General features: G+C 42.0%; 1 protein-coding gene across 1 annotated transcript in view; it reads right to left on the minus strand.

The window, feature by feature from the left end:
- Positions 1 to 26,115, minus strand: part of MAGI1 (membrane associated guanylate kinase, WW and PDZ domain containing 1) — a 369,638-nt gene that overhangs the window by 163,408 nt on the left and 180,115 nt on the right. Inside the window, exon 2 of the mRNA XM_054161149.1 lies at positions 19,333 to 19,449. Within this exon, the coding sequence (XP_054017124.1) occupies positions 19,333 to 19,449 (117 nt within the window). The remainder of the gene's footprint in view (positions 1 to 19,332; positions 19,450 to 26,115) is intronic.

A 26,115-nucleotide genomic window follows, 5' to 3' on the forward strand; every position in this document is an offset into this window, starting at 1 on the left:
CTCAAGCCTCAAGGGATGTCTCAAGCCTCAGGCTCTTCTTTTGGTCCATGTAAGAAAGAGAGGAAGAGGAAGGTTCCCTTGCCCCCAGGCATGACTCCTCCACCTTTATCAAGGAATTGCATTCTGGCACTGAATTGTTAGTGGGCCATCCAGGAAACCACATCCTATTCAGCACCACCTCAGTGCTGACAAAGCCTGCACTTCCAATAGCACTTTCTACTTGACTGTTATTCAGCTGCTCCCCATTCATCTAAATGAATATAAAAAAATCAACACCAGAGTGTTCTCACAACCAAAGGCTTCTGGTAAAATCTCTGCCCCAAGAGAGTGCCAACAGGGGAAAAGAGAAGAGCAATTTTATCCATTTCAGTAACAAAGCTCTTTTAGAGCTTCTATTTTTTTTGTGTGCTTGATTCTCATCTTCAAATGCATTAAAAGGTAGTCTTGTACCCTAGTTAAAATACAACACACACGAAAAAAACACCCAAACAAAGTAAAATCTCCTATCTACAATGGAACAAGAGTTTCCTCAAATGAAAGCGGCAGTATTGCTGCTGATTCCAGGTGGGACATCACCTCTGGGTAGGAAAAGCAACAAGCTCCTTTCACCACAGTAAGTGATACCCACAGCCATATTCCAGATGCTGACAGGATGACATTATTCACCTATCAGCTTTTTCCCTATTTCAATGTTGAAAACTTCCAGACAATCTATAACCAAAACGTTCAGGCACAGCTCACTTACAGCTGACTTTACGTGATTGTGCTGGGAATTTTGCCTTATTGGCCTCAAACTGCTGGGTCAACTATTTTTCTTCTTGGATTTCATTTTCTTAATGAATCCTTTGAAAGTCTATATAAAAGGGGAGGAAAAAAAATAAATATATATATATATATATTTTCAATCTCTTCCAAGGAAAGATGTGGGTGTTATGACATTTTATACTGACTAAATAGTAGCCAATTTTAAAGAAAAAGTTTTGCTTAAGTTATCCTGGGCTCTGCAGTTCATGGCATTTTGATGTTAGCAGCTAAATGCAAGTGTAAGCACTTATCTTCCATACACACAGCAAATATACACAATCCTAGGCAACTGTGTCAATACAGGGCATATTGATAGAATAGAATAGAATAGACCAGACCAGGTTGGAAAAGACCTTTGAGACCATCGAGTCCAACCTATCATCCAACACTATCTAATCAACTAAACCATGGCACCAAGCACCCCATCCAGTCTCTTCCTAAACACCTCCAGTGATGGTGACTCCACCACCTCCCTGGGCAGCACATTCCAATGGCCAATCACTCTTTCTGTGAAGAATTTCTTCCTAACATCCAGCCTAAACCTCCCCTGGTGCAGCTTGAGACTGTGTCCTCATGTTCTGGTGCTGGTTGCCTGGGAGAAGAGACCAGCCCCCACCTGGCTGCAACCTCGTCTTATGCAAGGATCCTAATCTTACTATGAGGAGATACAAGCCAAGGTTAAGCTATCCCTCTTCCTTCCATAGACTTTTCTACTAAATCTGAAATACAGTCAAGCAGTAATTTTAAGGTGATAGTAATGGTGCCAAAGGAAAAGTTTTGCCAAAGCTCATCTCCCACAGGTAGGTCCAGTTTACAAAAACACATCTAAAAACTGCAATACATTCTTCCTTCCTGTGCATGAAAAAACCTAGGAAAAAAATAACCCAGTAACTGCATTTTAGGGGAACAATATTAATTATAGCCATCACTACAACTCCATTTCTAACTAATGAGAAGTTGTGATAGAAATTCTGTCAGATCTACATGAATTCAGAAACTGGCTTTAAACATTTCTTTCCTTCCAAATGTGTCTACAGCTGAGATTCCTAAAGACATCCTGCAGAGACTCAGATCCCATACCTTCAGACAGAGATCAAGGGTATTTTTCCTACTTCTCCAGGTTTTGATTTTCAAGTAGAAGAAACTCAACTCTTGTACTTAAGGAGGTTAAAAAAAAATAATAGAAGAGTTGGACATTTGATCTGCTATCTTCTAGTAGTCAGCTGGAATTCTACTTGATATCAAGGGGAGGGGGTAAAGAATCTTACTCATGTATGCAGAACAGCAGAAACAGCTCAGGATTAGCTGCAGACAGAAAGACCATACAGGATTAACACAGTGAACCAGTCATCCTGCTTACCAGAATATTCAAGAGCAAAATATTCAGAGGATTTTACGACAGGATTTAACAGAATTTGACTGAAAACAGCACCACATTTTGAACAAGCTTTGTTGACTATCACAGCACCCAGCATCTCTTGACCAATGTGACTTCATGTGCATTAATTTCAGAAGTATTTCTCACCATAACCATTTAAGGACTCAGTGCACTGGAAGGGAAGGAAGGCTATCAGGAAGGCATCTATATGCAAGCTTCAAAGTACAGGCAAGAGCCTTACCTGCAGCATATGAACTTTTAAATAAGTGAAATGCAGGGTATGTATTATTACTGTCAGAAGCAGAGTCAAGAACCCAGCACCATTTAATCAGCTTCTGCTGCTGAATTAATGGCTTTCATTGTTGCTTTTTCCTTTCTGCAACACTGTGACTGCTATGACAGCCTGACTTGTGCTCGGGGATGTCAATAATGACAAAAGGGATACTCTAAGCTTCAAATTGCAGGTTGGATTACCTGCATTAGAATAGTATGTAAAAAAAAAAAGAAAGAAATTCAACAGGAGAATGCTTGTTGCTGTTACGGCAGAAACTGGCTCTGCGACACTTCAACAGCAAGGAGATGAAGAAGTACTCCTGGAGCAGCTGCCAGGGCTCTTCCTCACTAGCTCTTTAGCAGTTTCCCAGAAAGAAGTGAAGCATCATTCTTAGATCTACGTGGATCCATCATTGCTTCCATCTGACAGGAGCTAGCGGTAGGCATTGACAAATGGAGATAAGCTGGCAAGGGAGAAAATGCTCCCTGCCCTTCTGCACCACTGAGTGAATCCTTGCTCCCTCCAGAGCAAAGTTACTCCTAGACACAATTTCTCACATTGCAGGAGTAGCCACATGTCAACAAGCAACAGATCCACAATTTGGCCCCTTACTGAGCCAGACCCTCTAACAGAAAAGCCTTTCCTAGCCAACTATAACCTCCTGGGACTGAGCTAGACTTTTCATTCTGCCTGTTTTTCCTTGAGCACTGCAGAGTAGGAAGTAAGTGAAATCAACAAGGTGAAGCTCAAGCTGCTGAACCTGTTAGTTCAATTTAAAGACAAGCTTCATACATGTGATGTGTGTTAGAAGAAGTCTTATTAATTGCCTGGGTAAGCACTGCCTAACATTTGGATCCTTTTTGGTTACTAATTCCAGCCACTACACTCATAAACCTTTCTCATTCTCATGCAGACAAGACTGATAGCATAAAAAAATACAGCAAATAGATAGCAATTGGTAACACTGTAGATGTTAGACGATAGTGTAACCTATTCCAGCAACCAGCATAGGGGCTGGAGAGCCCTCTACTTGTGCCACTGGCACCCCTAAACAGTCACACAGAACTAGCTGCTCAGTAACTGCCTTTATTAACTTGTGGTCTTGGACAACCTGTGGACAAGCTTGTCCAAATTACAGACTCTTGGCTTAGCTTTCCAAATTCTTGCTGGCAGTTTACACAGCAGTACATGATCAGAGGTGCACAAGGACTTCATAGTCAACTTGGTCATTCATCCACAGACCAGGAACCGCAACATGCAAAGCTGCTGCAGCCACTGGCTGCGCTTTACCTGTCCTGTGGGTGAATGAAGCTGGTCACTCTTTATCACCATTAGCACAATGATACATAAAACAAATAAATAAATAAAATAGAAGCTTTGCCTGTAGAGTCCTCTGAAACTCCTGGGAAAAACCATGAATTCTTCCCAGTGTAACAGCAGGCACAGATCACCAGCTAAGTTAGCTCTAAAGGCAAATATTCCATTTTCACTGAGATGCAGTGTGCCATAATATGAATAAGGAACAAAGACCCCTTTCATTCTGCTGACAAATACAGTATAGCATGTCACAAATCACAAGGGGAGCAGACAACACAATGGCAGCAATTAAATGGGTGTCTTTTTATTAAGAAATACATATAATGATGACAGACTATGTACACTCCCCCCACAAGCCTTCCAGAACTACACTGGCTAACATGGTTGTAAGTATTCAGGGATGCTACTTCTGCTACATAGGAAACTATCTTGTGGAGGGGTATATCCAGCCAGTGCAGCTGCATGCACACAAATGCAGGGGTTGATATTTTTTTGTTTGATGATCATAGAAGAGTCCTTTTCCAACCAAAACAATTCTGATTCTATGTTGTATACCTTGTTTATTGCAATTCACACACACAGCTTCTGCAACTCATTTGCAATTGATGTATTTCTGGAGGAGCGGAAAAAACTATGCCCTTTTTAACCCTCTCACTGCTGAATTTCGACTGAGACACCATTTCTGCCTCGTCTTTCCTTGTCCTCTGCCCTGGTGACCCAGCCTGTTCTCAGGAGATTCACTTTCAAGCACTCACATCTGCTTAGTTTAGGGAATCTTTTGCAGAAAAAAAAGAGACACTCCTGGCCCTACGATGCCTTTAAATATGACCTGCCTCTCTGAGCCTGTCCCCTCATTGCTTGCCAGAGCCAGCACAGGGGACTGCTGCCCAGTTCAGCTCGCAGCAGCTAGCTGGTACCTTGCCCCGTGCTGCAACCCCAAGAGCGGAACTGTGCCGATTCTCACCTCCTGCTTTACTTTTGGCATGCGTGGCTGTGTGAGGAACAGCTACATTTCTACCCCAGATGAGTGCATCCCTCATGAGGTCTCCTTCCTGCCCCCTCCTCGGCTGAGCCGCGGGAGAACAATGCGGGGACAGACATTTAGCAACACCTGCTGTAGCGCATTAATATGCACAGGGATGTATTGATGGTTTTTCCCATCCAACACTAAGACCGCATTGTTCGGGGCGATCCATCAGTGGATGGCTCCCTCCCCCCCCCACGCCGGCCCCACAAGCGCCCTTCTGACATGTCCCCTTGTCTCCCAGCCCGGGCTGACGACCACGTTTAGGAATGCACTTCATTAAATCGGAGCTGCCCCATTCCAACCTGCAATGCGGAGGCTGTACAAAGCAAGCGCCACGCTTCCTCCCGCATTTCTTTCAAAAGCCCCATTGTTCAGCAGGCATCTGGTCCTGATCTCAGCCTATTCGTGCCCATTGACCCCGCTTCTCGCAGCACACCCGCTCGCCAACGGGCCTCACGTAAAGCCTGCTTGATGAATTAAAAAGCAGCACTAGCCATCTGTCCTCCCAGGCTGGGCTAAGGCTGTGCAGCTTCGCTCCGCAGCTCCCTTCCCAGCCCCACAGCTTCTCCTTTCTCCCGCTCTCGCCTCACACGCGCAACCTGCAGCCGAGGAACCGCCGGGTTCCCTCCGTAAACACAGACCCAGCCGAGCGCGTTTGCTGCTCTTCCATTCTTGCGCTCGCATCTAGGAACAACAACACAAAAGAGAATACAACAGAACATTCTCACTTGCCTGAGTCCTTCGAAATTCAATCACAAATACAAGATTAATCCTTCCTTTGTGAGGTCTTGTCTTTAAGTCGTGGTATGTAATGATCCTCAGCACTGCAGCAGAGGGGAATAAAAAATGCAGGGATCATAAGCAGGGGGAGGACAGGGCTTACTTACATCAGGGTTTCTGCCACATGACAATAGGTTTGAGAGGGAAGAATAAGCTGGCAGCAGCAGCTGACAGTGCAAAAGGGAGAATGCAGAAGCCTGCCTTTTATATTATTGGTGACATTTCTAACACATGACAACAATTTCCATCTGTATTTAAGCTGGGAGTGTGAGGAAAAGAGCATTACATCACGACTCCTCTATTCCTAGGGGCTGTGGAATATGTAGGCCAGAGGGATTTAAAAGCACCTGTGTATTCTGGAGATCTGAAATACCACCAGGCAGATTTTCCCCCTCCCTCTCTTTCTCCCTCACCTTTTTTATTTCTTTATCACTGACACCAAGCTGCTGTTTGAGAATCTGCACAGGGAAGTGAAAAATGGTATTGTCCTAGTTTGCAAGGCACGAGAATGGAGGAACTATGCAAATATGCATTACTAGCTCTGTTTCTCTCTCTGTAGGAGATACAGCATGCATTCTTGCAAGCAATCAGACAGAATACAGAGCATCTTTCTGTTTTCTGCTGTGCCTGTCCCAGGGGCTTCGAGTTTCTCCTAAAGCACCAACTTTCATCCTCCTTTTAAATCTGCAGGGAATGTCAGTGACAGTAGCAATGATTAGTTTCCCCCCCTTTCTTTTACAGCCAACACATGCCTGTATCTTCTTAAAAGTAAACAAGAAGAACAGGGGCCAAAGATATTTTGGAAAGAACACTTGACTGCTTCAGAGCCAGCAGGTGTCCGTCTTGGACGCCTTCCACATATCTCACAGGACAGGATTGCTTAGATGCAATACTGAAATCCCAGGAGACTATAGCCTTGGAAGGAAACCTGCTTGTCACAGCTCAGCAGCTACTTTCCTGGGGCTCATGCAGCTCCATCAAGGCAGGCAGGGATGTGTGGATCCTGAGAATCACACAGGAGGTGCTAGTGGGGTGGGCACAAGGTGCTGTGGCGCTCAGGCAAGGCAGGTACAGAACCTGCCACTGCTGCTCCAACAAGCTGATGTTCTGAACCACACCAGCCTGCAGCCGTCACTCACAAAGCAGCTCAGTACAGATGTGGATGCAGGCAACAGCTCAGAAGTTTACACCATGTGTGCCAGGGCCAAGCAACCGAAGGAAAAAGCATCATCTCTGCTCCACCAGCAAACCCAATGGTGTAAATGCAGAGACCGCTCCTGCTGAAGTACCTGATCCCCAGAAGTGTTCAAACTGGGTAGGATTAAACTGCCACCGAGAGACAGCAAGCCATATATTATCTTTATAAGAGAAGCTGCCACACAAGAACAGGAGAATGGTCTGATAATAGACATATAAAACATGCTTCATTTTACAGGACATAAATATTTTCCTGAAAACACCATCTGGCCCAAGGTACCAGCCCATTATTTGTGTCTCATTTCATATGAAAAGATAAAACTTCTTGGCTGAAGATTTACTTTCTTGATCATTCAACAACAGTCTCCTTGAGTCTTAGGTTGGCTTTTGGGTATGCATCTAGTCAGCTTGTAGTCTCCAAGGCAAGTCCAAAGTCTTTGCTAATGATGGGTCTAGAATACTGGTTGCAGTAAATTTGAGGACTGCAATATGAAAAATAAGTAACTCTTAACTCCTCACCCCTCTCCTCTTCAAGTCTACAGAATAAAAAAGTCTGCACAAGCCACACTGAAACTCTCTCTCACCAGCTGATACTTCAATGAAGAAGCACCTAAATGGGACATTCCAGAAGAAAAGCCTCTTTATTTAAAAAAAAAAGAAAGAAAAGAAAAAGAAATAGAGCATTTTACTTTGGACTTTTCCCCCAATCATTTATGAAAACTCCCTTCATAAGATTTAGAAGAGGGGGAGGAAAAGAAACAATTAAATGACTTATTTTTAATCTGGAGTTTAAAGGCTTTTTCTCTTTCCAAAAGGAAAAGAAAACAACAAAAAAAAAAGACCCACACACAAAGAAAGAAATTCAATGCAAACCTCAGTTTCTGTATCATGAAAGCCCCTTCAAGCACCAGAGTAATCAATTTCTCAGAGCTTGTGTGGTCTACAGCAAAAGCCAAAGAAGGTATTTAAGTTTATACAGCCTTCAGCGTTTTGATGGCTTGCTTTTGAAATACAACATGTTTAAATTTTATATCTCTTTTTCTTTTTTTTTAATACAGTTAGTTATGTCTTGAGAAAATGCTTGCTGTCAGCAGGAAAAAACACAAAAACAAGCATAAAAAGAAACTGAAGAGAATAAATGAAACTCAACCTGTTTCTGGGCTTTTTGTCCGTCCTAAAATCAGAGTAATTCAAAGTTGCACCATGAAAACTCTTACAATTGTAATTACAGCTCCCTTTGCTATATTATACCCAGCCTTGTTTGAGCATCAAACATTTTGGCTCCTACTAGCAAAAAATATTAAACAAGAGTGGTGATCCAATGTCAAGCACCACCAATTAAGCATCCACATGAACATACAGGAACAGTAAAGCCAACACTTTGTCACATGTGAGAGAAGTCTCTACAGTTCCTTGAGCAGAAAGTCAACAACAAAACATAAATCACTTCAGGATGGGGAGAGGACTCTGTCCTTATGATAACCCCAACTTCTCACCATGAAAGGAGGCCATATTGAGACAAGGTTTTACAGCTGGGATTTAACTCGCAAGGTAGAAGAAGTGTGAGATGGAGCATTCTTGTAGGTAGGGACAAACTTCTCTCACAGACTTCTCAATCTTTCATCAGTACATTTTGGATCCAATTCACTTACCATGTGGGAACAGCAAATGGGGAACAAACTGTGAATTCAAATAACTGTAAACTCAGCAAGTTGTGGAAATGAAACACAGATGGTGCACTTCAGATTAAGGGTCAGCATTTCAGCGTCGCTTTGCACTTTTACATTGTGATAGGTGATGTATAACAACCACCTCCTCCGGGAGACAGAGCTCTAACTAAACCATGACTCACTTAGAAAAACAAGGAGGCAAGTGATACCTCCACAGAAGCCTCTCTGCCAGTCAAAAGGAGCTAAGGTAACTTTGTTCAGCCACAACTCATGGTTTATCTGCTTCAGGATTAACATTGGCGAGTGGAAGTTGTCTCTGCTGAACAGACACAGCTGAAAAAAAGTTTCTTCAGCTTTTCCAGCTCCCAGGCATGCTGCAGGAGGGCTACTCTGCCTGGTAGGGCTGTGACTAGCACCTGGAATAGCCCCTGCCACAGCACCCACGTGTTGCCCTCTTCACCACTTACGTCTCCAGCAACGTTTTGCAGAGGCTGCTCTGACACTTGCTTACAAAAGCCAAGAACATGACCACTGCTATGAGCCAACCCTTAAAGAGTGCCTAGTACTAAAACACCTCTGGTGCTTGCCTAAACATTAGGTTCATTTTACTCTCTAAACCCAATTTTGTTCTAAATCTCAGGAACAGACTTTAGGATGACTTCAGAGTTACAGTGAAGAGTTAACTGCATGCCCAGGGCTGTCAGGGTAAGGGTCTGCTTGCAAGCACAAGTTCAAAGAAAAAAATAAAGATGTAAATACAGGTTAGAATACAGAAGAACTATAAATCTATAGGAGCTTGAAATGCCAGACAGAGCGGTGTGGTAGTGATTGTAAGGTGACTATTACCTTCAAAATATGCCAGAGGCTGTTTATCAGATCAGAGTTAATGAGGGAGAAATCTAATAGTACTATAATATTAAATTCACCATTTTAATGGTATCATCAATGTTCTATAACATGGGCAATTTACAGATTGTCTGTCAGTGTGATTCTCCAGTGTGGTTAGTTACACAGAAGCAGCACTACCCATCTCATCAGCTGTTTCCTTGTAGAAAACAGCTGGGTGTTTTGTAGGCTCCAGGCTGGTGAAGGGCCTGGAGCACAAGCCCTGTGAGCAGCAGCTGCAGGAGCTGGGGTTGTTTAGCCTGCAGAAGGGGAGGCTCAGGGGACACCTTATCACCACCTACAACTACTTGGAGGGTGATTGTAGCCAGGTGGGGGTCGGTCTCTTCCCCCAGGCAACCTGTGACAGAACAAGAGGTCACAGTCTCAAGCTGTGCCATGGGAGGTTTAGGAAAAAAATTCTTCACAGAAAGAGTGACTGGCCATTGGAATGTGCTGCCCAGGGAGGTGGTGGAGTCACCATCACTGGAAGTGTTTAAAAAGAGACTGGATGAGGCACTTAGTGCCATGGTTTAGTTGATTAGATGGTGTTGAGTAATAGATTGGACTTGATGATCTCAAAGGTCTTTTCCAACCTGGTTAATTCTGTATTCTGTAGGGGATTGCAGAAGGCCAAGTGAGACTGCAAAATATCTGTTTAAAATTATAGGAATGCAAAAATGGGAATTTTTTTGAAGAATACTGGCGTTCCTGTAAGAACTGAGTCCAGCTCTGCACCTCTGTTGAGACAAGCCTTCCCAGTTCTGCACTGCCATTTATTGTCCTGCTGGCTTTTCCTCAGCTCTCTTTCATGTCTTCCAAAACTTTCTGCTTTTCTCAAAAACTTATATACCTGGCTTCAGAAGTGCTGAAAATAACCTCATTATTCAAATACATTTTCAGCCCTTGTCTATTAGCCCCCTCTGAACACAACACCACGTCAAAAAACATAAACACTCTAGAAAAATATTAGTTAAGATGGCAGTAAAGGCTCAGAAACTAACAGGAAAATTTAAAGAGTCAAAACATTCTAAGGTTTTGATTACTAATTCAAGACCTGCAAACAGTAGGAGATGGCAATGCTGAGTTTATAAATATCCACCTCTTCACATCTGCAAGGAAGAGTTTGCCAAACCCAGCAGCTTTTTAATTTAGAGTTCCTCCTTCCCCTGTCACCTGTCCCAACCCCTCAAATTCTGAGGTTCATCAGTTCAAATCCCTAATAAAGCAAAGATTACCTGAACATTCTTTAGCATATGACAGGTTTTAAATGTGATAGAAAAATCCATCCTTCAGGGGCAGTATGAGAGCTGCCATGACGATCTAAGATAAAAATGAAGTATTACCAACTTATCTAATAAGCAATACTGCTTCTTCCTATAGACCAACTTCAATATTTGCTCACTCTTTCCCCTTCCCTGGCAAATGAAATGTTAAACCTGGAGTTTAAAAGGAAAAAGCAGGCAGTATGAAATATAATTCAATGGCAGACAATGCTTCCAAGGGTCTTTGATATTTTTCTCCGTCTTTAGCTCCAAGAAGACCCTGCAAGTTAAATTGCTAGATTACTAACCACCTGATTACTCTGCAATACATGTCTCATTCTGAAGATATATTGGGCTTTCAAAGAGCCATTTATTAAAGATTTCAATTTAAATAATAATTTTCACAATCCTCAGTGAAACAGATGTATTCCCTCTTAAATCACTAATTAAGAGCAGCCTGGGACATTACAAAGCCCTTTAAAAGGAATTCAGGGAACTAGTGTCCCCCTTAAACAAATCTGTTCTGGCAATGACCCAGGAATCTTGACTTCATAACTCAAAGCTCTAATTATTCAAGAGGACATTTTTTAAAAAGGATACATCTAGACTGCTATGACTAATAGGAAAGAATTATTTCTCCTTCTATAAGGGCAGAACTAGAAATATTTATTCTCTTTTTTTTTTCTTTCTACTTTATTATTCACTGAGGGTGATGGTAGGAAAAGAAAGATGAGTGAAGATGAATTTACAGAGGTATTGCTAGTAAAGGTACTGGGTATGGCTCTCTCCCCAAAGAAAACCAGCTAGCAGAATCTAAACAGCTTTACAAATGATTACATGGCTAATCTCCTCTGTGCTGAAATAAAGAGAGAAATGGTTTAGAGGACAAATACAGCACACTTTCTACGAAGAACCACGGCGATGTTGAAATAAGGATAATTGTTTGAAGATGAAATGTAGCAAGGCTACATCCCCATCAAACCATCAGAAGCCTGCATCTGTCATTGCCCTCCTGGACTTGCATGTATCGTGCAGTGACAGCCTCCATCTGGGAATCACAAAGGTATTTCCCTCCTCTGCAATGCCACTGGTTTTCCCACCCTACATTGCGGGTAGCACACTAGACCAGAACAACCTATAAATAGAATTTTCAAGTGTCCTCTTTCAAGTCCTGATATCTTTGATGTCAGAATCATGGGACTTCTGCGCCTTTAAAACCAGAAAGGATGAGCTACACAGAGCGATGGGCACTTTCTAGAGGGAGTTAATCATGAAATAACAAATGTGAATCCAAATGCAAATGTCAGTGGAAGAACAGGTTAAAGAACTGCTGCGCATTTAACTTGCTCTCATTTACAACCGTTCCTTTGGCCTGGAACATTCATTCTCTTGGCTAGTAGCATAATCAATACACCATAAACCTTGAATAGATACATGGTGGTAGTTGAAATGAGACTGCCTCTATGAAATCAAAAACTGGGATGCCGCAGCCATAGCAAAAGATCTAATCAGGACTCTGGGACATCAGACTAAAAACTATGGCAGGACTGAGCCAGTTTTGAAGTAAACCATGTGGGGTAATTCATCTCCACTTCTTCAACATTCAAACAGCAGTACCTGCTCCCAGTTCTGATTTATTTTGCTTTTCCAAAGACTCACCACCTTAGGAACCCTGATGTTTTCCAGCATACGCACAGACGTCGTTTGCGCTACCTAAATACCCACTCGCAGATGCTTTGTTGTAGTGCAAAGCAACTGCAGTGAAAAAAAAAACTCACACCAAAATTAAGTACACTGGGGACCAACAAAGAAAACAAAGAAAACTAGCCGTGTAATCTCTTCCCACACTTCTTACCCAAATCTCCTTTGGCAAGTGGCATGGGAGAGCCTATAAGGCTGAGCTCTTCTGCTTTGTACTGCTCTCTGGTGCCTCATGCAATTTCAGCTGGGTGTACAGTGAAACACAAAAAAGCTATTGCTCACAAATGGGGAAGCAGATGGAGCAATATTTGCTATCATAAGTGCTTTTATTTCCAAATGTAAAACAAAACAAAAAAAAAAAAAAGCACCTAAAAGGAGCCCAATAGTTCCACTGCCACAAAATGCACTATTGATCTGAAAGGACAGGCCAGATGGAAAAAAAGGTCTGAAGTCTCCTGATTAAACAGAAATGACTGTCTATAGAAAGGAACTAAACTGCAGAAATACTGGCAAAATACAGAAATTTTGCCTCTCTCAAAAGTGAAAACACATCTGGCTCACTAATATGCGAAACAATTATATCCTTGAAACCTGCAGGAGACTGTGCTGCAATTCTGCATCCCCTGGAACACAGCTACAAGGATTTTCTGTACCCACTGGCTGTACTCAGGAGCCAGTCCCCGCTGAAAAGACAGGAAAAACTAAATGTGTGTACATTAGCTGGCGTGGAAAATATGCCTCACATTCTTCAGAGTTAGATTAACTCACAAGCAAATATTCTTGAGAAAAATTATCTTTACATACTGCTGGTACCTGTATGCTGCACCCTAGTGATAAGGACACTGTTTGAGAAATATTTAAACCCTTTCCCTAACATAAATCTCATAAAACAATTAATTGTTTTTGTGTGTTCAAAAAAAAACAACAACAAAAGAGAGACCAGTCTGCTTTTCATCACCTTATCAGTGTGGGCTTCCAAATGAATATTTCATGGACCCTGCAACTTTTTTTTCCTTCCTTCCTTCTCATTACAAAAGCAGAATTACACCTCTAGGAAGGGAACAACAGCGGGTAATAAATATAGCTGCAAATCTGGCAAGCTTTTGAGAATTCAAAGAACATTTGTGTACATAAACTGATGATTTATTGCCCGTGAAGAAAAATAATGTGCACTGTCAGTGATCCTGTTTATCCTTAATAAAAATTAATAACTAAAAATAACTTCAAACACTGCGACTCAAATATCCCCACACGTAAAAAAACACATGCATTTGTAACATAAAGGTCTTTCTGCTTCGCTTCAGCAATTTCTCCCAGCCTACTGATACCCTATTATACTCAATATTCTAAAGAGGAAAAAAAACCTTTCTGTGAGCTGCTCTGCATATCCCTTCTATCAATCCACTCTGAAGTTCACAAATACTTATGGAGAACCCAGTGCTATAGGCCTTTAAAAGCTATCCAGGGAAATCACCTAAGTCTCCAGTTTGACAGCAGTTTCATCACACCGCAGCCCATTTAGTGTCTCTAGTCCTCCATTAGCTGCAGATGATGGTGGTTATGCATGTAGCAGCTCATCCGACTCTTGGAGCAACTGAACTACCCTTTGGTAGTTCAATTATCCATGAAGACATTTAATCCAGATAAAGTTCAATGTGTTCTTCTACATCCACAGTAAAGTTTGTCCTGTAAATGCTGAAGTTCCCTTGTTCAGTATCACTGGTTTTCCTTAGAAAGGAGACTTTTCCTTTGCACCAGAAGATTTTGCTTGGAATAAAGACACTTAATCTCAAATTTCCCACAGAAATGTGAGAGAGCTCCGACCAGCCAGGTGCCAAAGTGTCACTGTCTTTTTCTAAGCCTCCCTACAGATCACTTGACACTTATGATATTGATTTTTATCCATTTCTTTCCATTTTGCTCCACACTCCTCTAGAAGGCTAACTACAACAGTTGGAGCTACTGTTCTGTAATTGAAGACACAGGAACAGATCAAACTCTGGGAGGTGGGAGAACAGACAGCAGAAATCAAAGTGGTAAATCTCTACTGCTAAAGTCTCCTGCCAATTAATCCCAGGGCCTGTACTTGTTTTGGGAAAGTGAATCAACCATTGAACGGTGGCTTCATGAGGTTTTAAAAGCTAATTTTGGGGAGAATATGAAGAAGAAGGAAGAAAAAAAAAGCCACTGAGCATCCAGGCTTACATGCAAGACTTAACTCTAGGTTAGCCATTACACTGTCCTTGTTTGCTCTGTCATCAAAAAGATGTTGCATTTTCCAGGGTTTTGCTTCATAGGCCTACAGCCTGTTAAAGAAAGGAATTGCACAGCACCAAAGTAAGAGAAATGCAGAATATTCATGAATAGGGAGAGAAGCACTGATCTGCTGCTTCAGTCACACCTGTCCCAGACACAGTTTTAGCAAGCAAAGGTGTAGATGCCAGACCCACCATAGCTGCCTCTGCATATAATACAGGACTCAAACAAATGGAGAATCAAATAAATCTGCTCAAAGGGAAGAAACACACATGCTGTGATAAGCTTTTGTGGAAATAGTATCATCTATCTCAGTCTTCGCTGTACACTGTGAGAACTGCTGTCAGGTTGTTGAGAATGAGCAACTAGGACAAATGGCCAGTACTGCTTGTTTATTTTAAACAGATGCCCTCTACCATCATTCCAGAATGAGGAAGATAATCCTGTCTGTTCAGTGGTTTAGACACACTGCTGTACTATAACAATAAAGTTAAGCTGCCATCACTTATCTTTCTCAATTAACACTATGGCACAGATATCCCAAGGCAAGGCTACTGGAAACACCTGTTTAAAGGATATATTCTTACACATACTTCCAACAAACCACATTTTCCACTGAGGAAATTTCCACATGCACCAGTCCAGTTTGGGAAAGTTCTGCTTCTAGAATCACCCTGTAAAACCTAATGCCAGGATGTCAACATCACGTGCATGACGGAGTCTCAGCCTCCCTCCAAATCAGACGTAATAATGCAAGACACATCAGCTTCTGTCAGCACAGCCAGATTCGGACATGCTAAATGGTGCCTCAGCAAGATGCCCCATCCATTGAGAAACCTGGCCTTTTGCTCTTTAAAGTCTTATGCAGACAGAATTGAGCTTGAATAAGTGAAATCTGCACTAGAAAGAAGCTGTGGGCAAAGTCTTTGCATCAGTCAAAGCACTTCTGCTGCAGTGGTGGCCAATCAGTGATCAGGAAATTGTGTCAATTCAGTCTACTCCAAGCTCAATGGAGCCATTAACTAGCCCACAAATAGAGCATTATTTCTGGTGATCTTCATTAGGCACATCAGAAAATAGGAAAAATGTGGTGCTTCAAAAGAAAACAAGGCCAAGGGGATAGCTTGAGACTAAGGCAACAACTTGCTAATCTGGGTGATGTATTTGAGGTTTTTTTCTAGTTTTGACAGTGGATCCTACATGCTGGGAATGAGAATAGTTGTTTACCTGAACACACAGAGAATGACTTTGCTGAGGTTTAAGGTGTTGATTTTTCTTAAGCAGAAGACAAAAGTACTCTAAAACAAAGTGTCTCTGACCCAGCACATGAATGAAGTTAGCAGTGAAATGAGAGCATCAGGGATAAAGCAAGTAACATACAGTTGATCCAGCTGAAACAAACACATTGCTTCATTAGCACTTAGGCATCATCCAAATAGAATAGAATAGAATTAACCAGATTGGAAAAGACCTTTGAGATAATCGAGTCCAACCTATCATCAAACACCATCTAATCAACTAAACCATGGCACCAAGCACCCCATCCAGTTTCTTCCTAAACACCTTCAGTGATGGTGACTCCACCACCTCCCTGGGCAGCCCACCACACCACTCCACGCCATTCCAATGGCCAATCACTCTTACTATGAAGACCTTCTTCCTAACATCCAGCCTAACCCTCCCCTGGCACAGCTTGAGACTGCATCCTCTTGTTCTGGTGCTGACTGCCTGGGAGAGGAGACCAGCCCCCACCTGGCTACAACCTCCCTTCAGGTAGTTGTAGACAGCAATAAGGTCTCCCCTGAGGCTCTTCTTCTCCAGGTTAAGCAACCCCAGCTCCCTCAGTCTCTTCTCATAGGGCTTGTGCTCCAAGCAGCATGTCCTCCCTCTCTTCCTTACTCCAGTTCAGTCCTAGATTAGGATGCTGAAGCCATAAATTCCAGAGGAGAATGCTTTGGGTCTGTAAATAAACTTGTGGGTCTGTTGTGACAGTAACAGCAGAATGCTCACAGTAGCACAATAACCAAACGTGGAGGCCACCTGGAAGCTTGTCACAGCTGTTGTTTACTACAGATCTTAGCAAACCAAAACCAAACCAAACCAAACCAAAACAAAAATCAGTTCAACAGGAAGCAGGGAGCTGAGGGTGTGAAAACTCCAAGAAAGAATGCAGGAGGGGCAGAGGGTGCTCAGGAGTGGACTTCAGCTTGCAAAGATAACTGTGTGGTACTTCTTTCAATAACGCTTCATTTTTTGCTCCATTGCAGTCTCATTTCTTTATGAAAGCTCCCATGTTTAGGGATGAAGTGTTCTAATCTCTCAGAAGACCATCCCTGTGTCACCATTTAGGCAATGCTCATATGCCCATCAGGAGCTGACATCATCCCAGACCAGAAAATAAAGCAAATTCTTTACCAAACTCCTGAAGCAAAAATCTAAATGATACTTAAGCAGTATGTCATTGTCATATGAAATAAGGAGGTCAAGGCAAACTTTCTGGATCTTTCCTGCCCTCTGCTTGACCTCTATCTTCCACTAAAGCTACAGCCTTTTTTTTCTTCACTCAGTTCCCCAGTCAGCCGAGCACACAGCCAGCACGTGGCTGTGGGAAACAGAAGCCCTTTGGGTTTTCTCATTGCCTGTACCAAATTAGTCAGAGCTGAACCATGTGGGATTCTTACTGGCATTTCTGGGGAAGAACTGGTTAACGTTGCCTTTCTCCATTTTGCATTTACTAATTATCACTTCATTTAGCCCTTATAGTAGCTCAACAAAAAGCAGCTATCAGGCCAAGCATGCTCAGTCCAAGTGACCTTGTGTTCTTGTTCGTGTTTACCACATAATCAGCAGGGAATTCCATTTTCAAAATACAAGACTTCATAATCCATTAGTGCTAGAGATTGGTCCAGGGCTCTGGATTTACTGGTCACGTGTACCAAGGAATAAAAATATGAGTGTAGAGCTAGATTAATCTCCAGACATGTAAAGCATCACAACCCACCGTGCATCCACCAGTCTCGTTCAAATTCATATATGAATATTAGCATCATTCTTCAAAGCTACTGCTAATACCACCCTCACACTACATAAAGGAAAAAATTAAATGCTTTACAACTCTGAAACTATGGAGACACACAATAACTAACTCCACTTCTCAGATTTTCCACTTGTTTCATAAATGGAACATAAGTACTTGCCTTCTTAATACACTGACAACCCGTATCACCCCCAGCTATTTCTAAAAGGCAGGAATCCTTTTCACTGCTCTTAATTTTAAATCAAAAGTCTTTAGCGAGTCCAAGCAGTTTAGCTCACCATCAAGTTCCAGAAATCAGAAACAAGAATCAAAATGTAACCTTGGAAACACACAAAATGCTGCCACGGAACTTGTGCTCATTCGCTTCATTCACTGCTTTAGAAACTGGAATATAACACACAGGCAGAAGAACATTAGCTTCACAACACTGCATCTCCTGTACCTAACAGCGCCCATGCCCTCCTTGAAGGCACTTTCCACAACATGCTTCCAAAACCTGCAGCCTGGCAAGTTAGATGACTGAAAGCTAATTGTATTTCACACTGATAAAATGGAAAATGGAAGTGTTCAACAGAAGATAATAATCCATAGTTGTTCCTTATGTCCATGCACAGCACTTTAAGCATAACTCGATCCACTCTTTCCACCAATAAAATGAGAATAAACTCAGAGGTGATATACAGCATCTGCCATTTTCAGAATCAACATTTGTCAGTGTTACCACACAATCTTAACTGTGGCCCTACAGAGCTCTCCTGCATGCAACACTTAGACTGAAAATGGCTATTACTCTACGCACTGTTATGTGATATTTGTTGGCAACATCATTATTCAACATTGATATGTTTACCAGGATAAACAACCTCTGATTCATGCTGAGAGAGAAAACTTCAAAATAGTTTGCTGCTCATCTCAGTATGCTGCAACTGAGGTATTTACTTGTTTTGATCCCAGCCTGATCTGAAAGGCATAGCGCTATTCCCACAGCTTCAGCAGGAAAACCTTTCCTCTAGGATTGGCTCTCTTCTGGCAGCTGGAGGATACCAAACAGAGATGGAACGAAATAGTATCGTTCTCCATTCTTTATATAATCTTCCCAAAATGCCAAGGAAATTCTGATTTTGGGTTAAGATTCTGAACTTCTAAAGACAGCCACTTTCTCAAGTGCTCAATTTTCCTCCTGGTAGTTTTTTTTGAGTGTAAAAGAGCATCCCTTTCTCACTTTTACTAACTCTTGCTGCTTATCTCCTACTTCAATCAAAGATGACCTTCCAAAAAGTGGCAGTTGTCTGCTACAAGGGCACCCAGCCACAAAGTGCTGTTCAATTTCACAAGTTCAGTAAGCATCAGGCATAAAATCCTGCTAAGGAAATAACAATAAAAGCAAGCTTTTTATTCCTAAAGTTCTAACAAATAAAAGAACTTTCACCTTAATGATATTAATGAAGACTATTTCTAAGCAAGTACCAACTTTATGGCTGCATTTTCCAGGAGTCTTTCTTCAACAATGAGCATCACAGGCTTGCCTCAAACCATAAACTTCCCAAAAGGTCCTCTGAAAAGCAGAGTTCAAGGACAAACTGTCTTTTCAACCCTCCTGAGCCGTATCACACATGGAAGCCTGCCCCAGCTGAAAATCAAGTTCTCCCTGGAGCCATGCACACCACCAAGAAAGGACTGACTCAACAAAACCATGAAGTTGTACTGCATGTAGTCCACCAGGCCAACTCTTTGTATTACTTACAAGGCACAGCATGGCGATAGAGGTTATCCCTAATAGTCTGCTGCAGATCGTGATCCGGAGATCCTTTCTGAAACCTCTGGTTGAGATAATGTCTCAGGTCTTTGTTCAGTCTGCTTCCTGCAAAGAGAGGAAAAAAAAAAACACCAACCACTTATTTATTTCTAAATGCACACAATTAACATATCCAATTCAGGCAAATGTTAGGCTTCCATTCAGAGTCCCCTAAATTATGGCACGCTGACTTTACGAGCGGAGGCTCATCTTCCTCTACAAATGGCTAATTACCAAAAATAACTCGCTGTAAACAAGAGGTCTCTCTTGTCTCATAATGCATCTTTCTTCCTGTGGTGTTAAACGGATCATCATTCCCTTTTATCACTTATTTGTCTGAGCAAATGGAGAAAGATGACGATGTGAAAAAGAAACATAATAAAGGTATACTATTTTGCAACTCACTGCAGAGTGAGACAGACAGAAGGCAAAGGCTGCTCCCCCTTGGAGGCACTAATACAGCTGAATATGGCACAAAATCAGACAAGTGCTATGCACTGCACTGGTATCCACCCCAGCACACAGCAGGAGTTAGAAAAGAATTAATTGAAGGAGTTAAGAGCACCTAGCATCCTTGAAAAAAACAAGAGAAAACTATCCAAAACTTTTCACTTAAATCTATTTATTTCCCCACTCAGTTTTGAACACTTTCAGAAGTGTATGAAAATAAAGATAAATGAGTGGAAGACAAAACAAAGCAAAGCATAAAACAACACACCCCAAACAAACAAAGAAAAAGGAACCTCCTTGCTAATGAGCATTGCTAGCTGCTGAACACCAAAAGCTTTCTTTTAGCAGAACACAGAACTGGAGCAACTTAATGAAGTCTTTTCCCAGAAATGAAATATTTCCAAGTCTGGAACAATATTGACATTAAATTGACCAAAGAGCAAAAACAATCCCACAAGCACATACAGAGAATAAGGACAGAAACTCTTCTGTTCTAAAAAGAAAAGGAAAAAGAAGTTTAAAAAAAAAAAACAACACACTGGAAAAAGTTGAGAGAAACACAGCCAGGATGATCCAAATCTGGCACATCTGCCATACAAGGACTAAGAGAGCAGGCTGCTTGTTCCTGACTTTAGTCTCCACCATGCCCAGGGGGCAGCTGGGGACTGGCTGCTCCCTGCCTCTCCCAACACAAGGACAGGAAGACACCATTGAAAGCTAACAGGAGCTTGGTTCAAAACCACACAACAGTGGCAACAGTTCACAGAGGCTGTGGCAGACCTCCTTGCTGGAGAGCATTGTGGGTGAAAGAAGTTTATTGCAGAACTTCAAGGGAAGACTGGAAAAGCACTTGGAAGACAGACCAATCAGGGTTGTAAAAGAGGGTGTAGGAAATCTCTTGAGCTGAAAATTAATTGCTGGTGGCTGAGAGATGGGAAAAGAAGGGAGGGAATATTAAATGCCTTGCTCTTTTTGTTTTCCTTTGCTGGGCACCTTATTTTATGGCCACAGCTGGAGGCAGAATGCTGGCCTGCATGGAGCTTGGGCTGAACCACTGCAGCTGTGTCTATGGCTTTGATAATTTGTATTATGACATTTTGGGCTCTGAATATGTAATGCAGAGATCATCTCAATACTTGGTGACACTGAACACAGCATCACAGCGTAGCTTTCCTGGCTGGAGCCTCTAGGAACCGCTGCAGAACAAATTAAGGATAATAATACTGCAATGGAGTACAGTTGGACAGTGGGGCTGGGAGGCAGCAGCACCAGACAAATGAAAACAAGAGTGCAGATCATTAAATGATCTGGGCAGGTACAGCCTACTTGCTGATGCAGTCTTGCAATGTTTCAACAGAAATGTTGGCTCAAAACCAGAACTAAAACCCTAGTCTAAAATACCATGGAAAGTTCTTTAAAAACCCAACTAAGTTATTTGTATTTAGGTTCTTCAGACCGATTTTGGGTGTTGTTTTGTTGATTCTTTTTTTCCCCCATTACATTTCATGCTGAAGACAGGAAGGTTTAGCCAGCAGGCTCAGCTACTAAAAAGGAGGAAAATTTTTAGACCAAAATGCTCATGCTCGAATGGCTCAAACCAAAAAGCTGAAATTAAGGCAGATAAAACTAGCTCAGCAGACTTTCCTGAGTTACCCCAGCAACACTCCTCACTCCACGAGCAGCCCATTTGCTAACAAATTGTCTCTATTACACTACAAAAATGGTTTCTCACATAGGAGGGAACGAGGAGGGCTTGGTAGACCCGTGGGCTACAGTGTTCCAGTATCAGAGCTGACCTTCCAAACTTCAGACATTTGATTTCATACCACACCATTTTACTCCAGAAGAAGACTGGAGACACACACACAAAGAGCATCTGCTGAAATAATAAAGCATTTCTTTATCTTTTACTAAACAGTCCCTATTTTTCTTTGCCACAAGAGATAGTAAGACAAGGTGGTTTCTCATAGCAAAAAGATGAGATATGACAAGCAGTTTGGACACAATGCAAGGGTTTATTCCAGTGAAGAAATTAATGCTGTGAGCTGCACGTATCAGATAAGAAAGGCTCTCTCCTGAAGTACTGCATGATTCACGATCCAGTGATTTATGCCACAATAATGTCTAGAGGTGGAAAAGCTCTGCTGAGCTAGGGCTTGTTTGACCACGAAAAATATGCAATTTACTGATGATATTTGCTTTTAGCTTCCCTCTGTGCCCATTGCATCCAGTATCTCAGTCTATTACAGCCCCCATTGGAAAGTTTGCTTATTTGGTTTATGCAATAGCTGGGATTTCCCAGCTGAGTGACTGATGCACCAGCCAAGATGGCAGTTGCAAAACGAGGGGCTATAGCGATACTTACACTCATGATTGTCCTCTCAGGGAGCTCACAGTGATGCTTATTGCTGTTAAAAGTATTTTAAATGGGGTGGGGGGAAGGAAAGGAAAAAAACCAAACCAACCATAAAGGTCCTAAAATGTTTGCTAAGTTACTTTTTTGTTGCTACATTACAGAAAATCTTTGACAGAAATAAAGGACTCATGCAGACCTGACAGTCTCAGCTCAATAGCTGCTGTGATGACAGCTGTGGACAAAAGCAGGCTCACCCCATGCAACTCACTTCAGAGCGTGAAGGAAGGAAATGAGCTCACATAGACACTAACTCCATGTAGAAAGCTGCCAAAAGGATCCATCCTGGAACAGGTTGGACACATTACCATTCAAAACCATAAAATAATTGTGATGGGAAGAGACCTTTCAGATTACCAAGTCCAAACAGTAACCCTGTCCTATCAGGTCACTAGCAAACCATGTCCCTCAGCACTACATCTACACATCTTTTAAGTATCTCTAGGACTGGTGACTCCATCACTTTCCTGGACAGCTTATTCCAGTGCCTCATAAACCTTTCAGTGAACAAAAGTGTTTCACCACACTCTCATTATATTTTCCAAAAATCCCCTGAGAATTGAAGTGGCATATGCTTGATATTGCATATTTAGTAAATTCTAGTGCTAGATCCAAACTTATAAACTCTGGCAAACTCTTTTCAAGCCTGAAATGTATGCACTCGTGATCCCTGAGAACATAAAAGATATGCCAGTGACATTTCAGCAACCTTCTGTGTGCAAATTGTATCACTAAAACTCATGAGAATCTGAGGGGTCACCCATTTGTGCCCTCACCCTCAGAGAACTCCCACCCTCACGTGGCTATTGCCCATACCCAACCACCACTAGCCTGGGCAGAAGGGCAGGTGCCCAGAACCACCTGGTTTTATGTAAAAGTCCTCCATTTGTAAAGTTTAATTCCAGAAAATATCTGGCAGACGTTTCCTCACAGATGAGCTAGCTAACTAGAAGGATCACAGTATCACCAAGGTTGGAAGAGACCTCAAAGATCAACAAGTCCAACCTATCACCACAGACCTCATGACTAGACCGTGGTACCAAGTGCCACATTCAGTCCCCTCTTGGACATATCCAGGGATGGTGACTCCACCACCTCCCTGGGCAGCACATTCCAATGGCAAATGACTCTCTCTGTGAAGAACTTTCTCCTCACCTCCAGCCTAAACTTCCCCTGGTGCAGCTTGAGACTGTGTCCCCTTGTTCTGGTGCTGGTTGCCTGGGAGAAGAGACCAACCCCCTTCTGGCTACAACCACCTTTCAGGTAGTTGTAGAGAGCAATGAGGTCACCCCTGAGCCTCCTCTTCTCCAGGCTAAACAATCCCAGCTCCCTCAGCCTCTCCTCATAGGGCTTGTGCTCAAGGCCTCTCACCAGCCTCGATGCCCTTCCCTGGACACACTCAAGCATCTCAATGTCCTTCTTAAACTGAATACTACTACCCATCAAAATACTCTTCTGTTCTCGAGGTAATTGGATCTTCCATTTACTCTTCTGAGATCCTTTCTCTTTTTTTCCTTTCCTCTGCTAAAAGCATGTAAAGAGATCCTACAGTGATAATAGTGGAGGAACAAAAGCTGCAATCCTGAAACAGTCATCTCCAAAACAGAGAATACAGGTCTTAAGAGTCAGAACTCAGCTCTTCCTGCTGGCCAGGATATGCTGGAAACACATTTATATGCACACAGAAAAATCAGCTTGCTATTTCTGTAACAAGAATTAGGCTGATATATCTAGCTTTGGGAAATCAAACACTACAAAAATGGAAAAGAATAAAAAAAGAGAAGTCACTCTTCTCTACAAAACTCGCCAAAACTCACATTTTAAAGTTTTATAAGTGAAAACATGCTCAAAGATTGGGTTTTGTTGCAAGTTTCCTTCCTTCTTTTTCCCCACCGAATGATACCAATGCCTTTCCTTATATGAGGATACAGAGAATCAACTGTCCACTGCTTCTCTCCCTGCAGTACTACTCCAAAGCTGAGATGTTTTCCTCTTATCTGAATCTTCATCTTTGAGTGAACCAAAACTTACTCAAGGCCTGGTTCACTCAGTCATCCTCCACTTATTATACTGCATTTGAGTGTACATCAGTTGTCCTCCCACACCACGCTATCAAAACGACGTTTTTGTAGCAATACCAAACCCCAACTGGGCACCCAAACAACTCTCATAGGAAAAAACTAACTAACTGAATCAATAGATTACTGACATACCATTTTCTGAGAAACAATAAACTGTGCTTGTCAATTTTGTGTAGATAAATATGTAACCTCGAGGTCTCCAGGATTAATGAAAAATATTGACCGTTTCTAAATACACTTCTTTCAAACCCACAATTCTCTGTCATACATTTGTCCTCCAACAGTTACCTAACACTAAAGTCACTGGAGAAACTGTACTTTGAATGATGCCCTGATGTTTATTGCTGCAATTCCCAATTTCTGCAGGGATGAAAGATGAATACAAAATCATCCAGCGCTATCTTCTCTGCGTAAGAACATCCATCTCTCCAAGATCACCACCACTGGCGAGGAGCAGCGCAGACCTGGGGGGCTGAATGCATCTTGGCTGCCTGACACACAGGCTTCCACTAAGGAAGTAAATTGCATAAATGTTCAATAAAGTCTGCCTTTATTTTTTTTTCCCCTCCCTCTTTTGCAAGCAAAAACTTGAGAGAACATTGCAGGGCTGACAGCACCTTCCTGCCAGCTGGTAGGTAGTCTATGCCAGAACTGTGCAGTATGTATATTCTGAAGAAACATTTTGAATTCATGTTTTATGCATTTGGAAACTATGATTTTATGGTTTATGTTTATATTCATTACTGCAGCTGGTTTATCCCATTTATGTTTTGAGATGGTCACAGATAATCCTGATAAATAGCTATACTCTGACAGAGCCTACAGATGCTTGTGCAAAGATGGGTCAGGGTCAAGCCCGGGACACAGTGGTCTCTGACCTATATTACACTCCTATAAGCAGGTTTACACTAGTATGTATTTTTGCTTTATCCTTCTTTGGAAAAGCTACCAATTGTTACATTCACAGTGACTGATAGCATCTGAACCAGAAAAATCCATTTTCCATTCCTGAATTGCAGCAGAATCCCTCTTCTCTTGTCAGGATCTCTGTTTAAAGGCATCTTTAGCAGAGGGATTCTCTGTGGGCAGACAAAGACCATTTCAAAACAACAGGGCCATGAAGCAACGAAAGGTTAAAGGCCTTACTAAAGGGATAAAAGTGCAATAGAGTCATCTGGATTAATACTGTCTCCCAACGCCCTGATGTCTACATCAAGAGGGAAGGATTCAATTTTTCAAAGACATAAAGATTGCACATGTTGGATTTGCAGTATAAACCCCTGATTATAACATACTGTCTTTTATCTGAAGATCTCTATCTGAAGGTATTTAACAAACATTAATAACTTAACACAGTTGGCAGAATTTTATTTGTACTCTACAAAATGCAGAATTGCAAATAAGAAAGGGGGGAAAAAAAACTAAACCAAAAACCCAAAGCAAACAAAAAAAAATCCAAACCAAACACACAAACAAACCCCAAACCAACCAAAACCCTCAGCACAACACAAATCTCCCAACCCCCCTAATTTAGAGGCACAAGCAGAGAACCTGCATGTTACATTTTCTGAAGTTGCAAGTGGGCTTGCAATCTCAGCTGACTGGCCTTACACACTCAGTGATTTCAGTTACAATCCTTTCTCCAAGGCTGCTTCTCTACTCAGTGGACAGGACTTAACACAAACCCATCTAGAGCCAAAACAGGCTGCCTTAATCATAGTGTATAAACTTAAGCTGGTTATAACCTATCACCTCCCTTTAAAAAAACCCCAAACAACAAAACAACCA

The sequence above is a fragment of the Dryobates pubescens genome, chromosome 1, assembly GCF_014839835.1.
Source record: "Dryobates pubescens isolate bDryPub1 chromosome 1, bDryPub1.pri, whole genome shotgun sequence".
Classification (NCBI taxonomy): Eukaryota; Metazoa; Chordata; class Aves; order Piciformes; family Picidae; genus Dryobates; species Dryobates pubescens.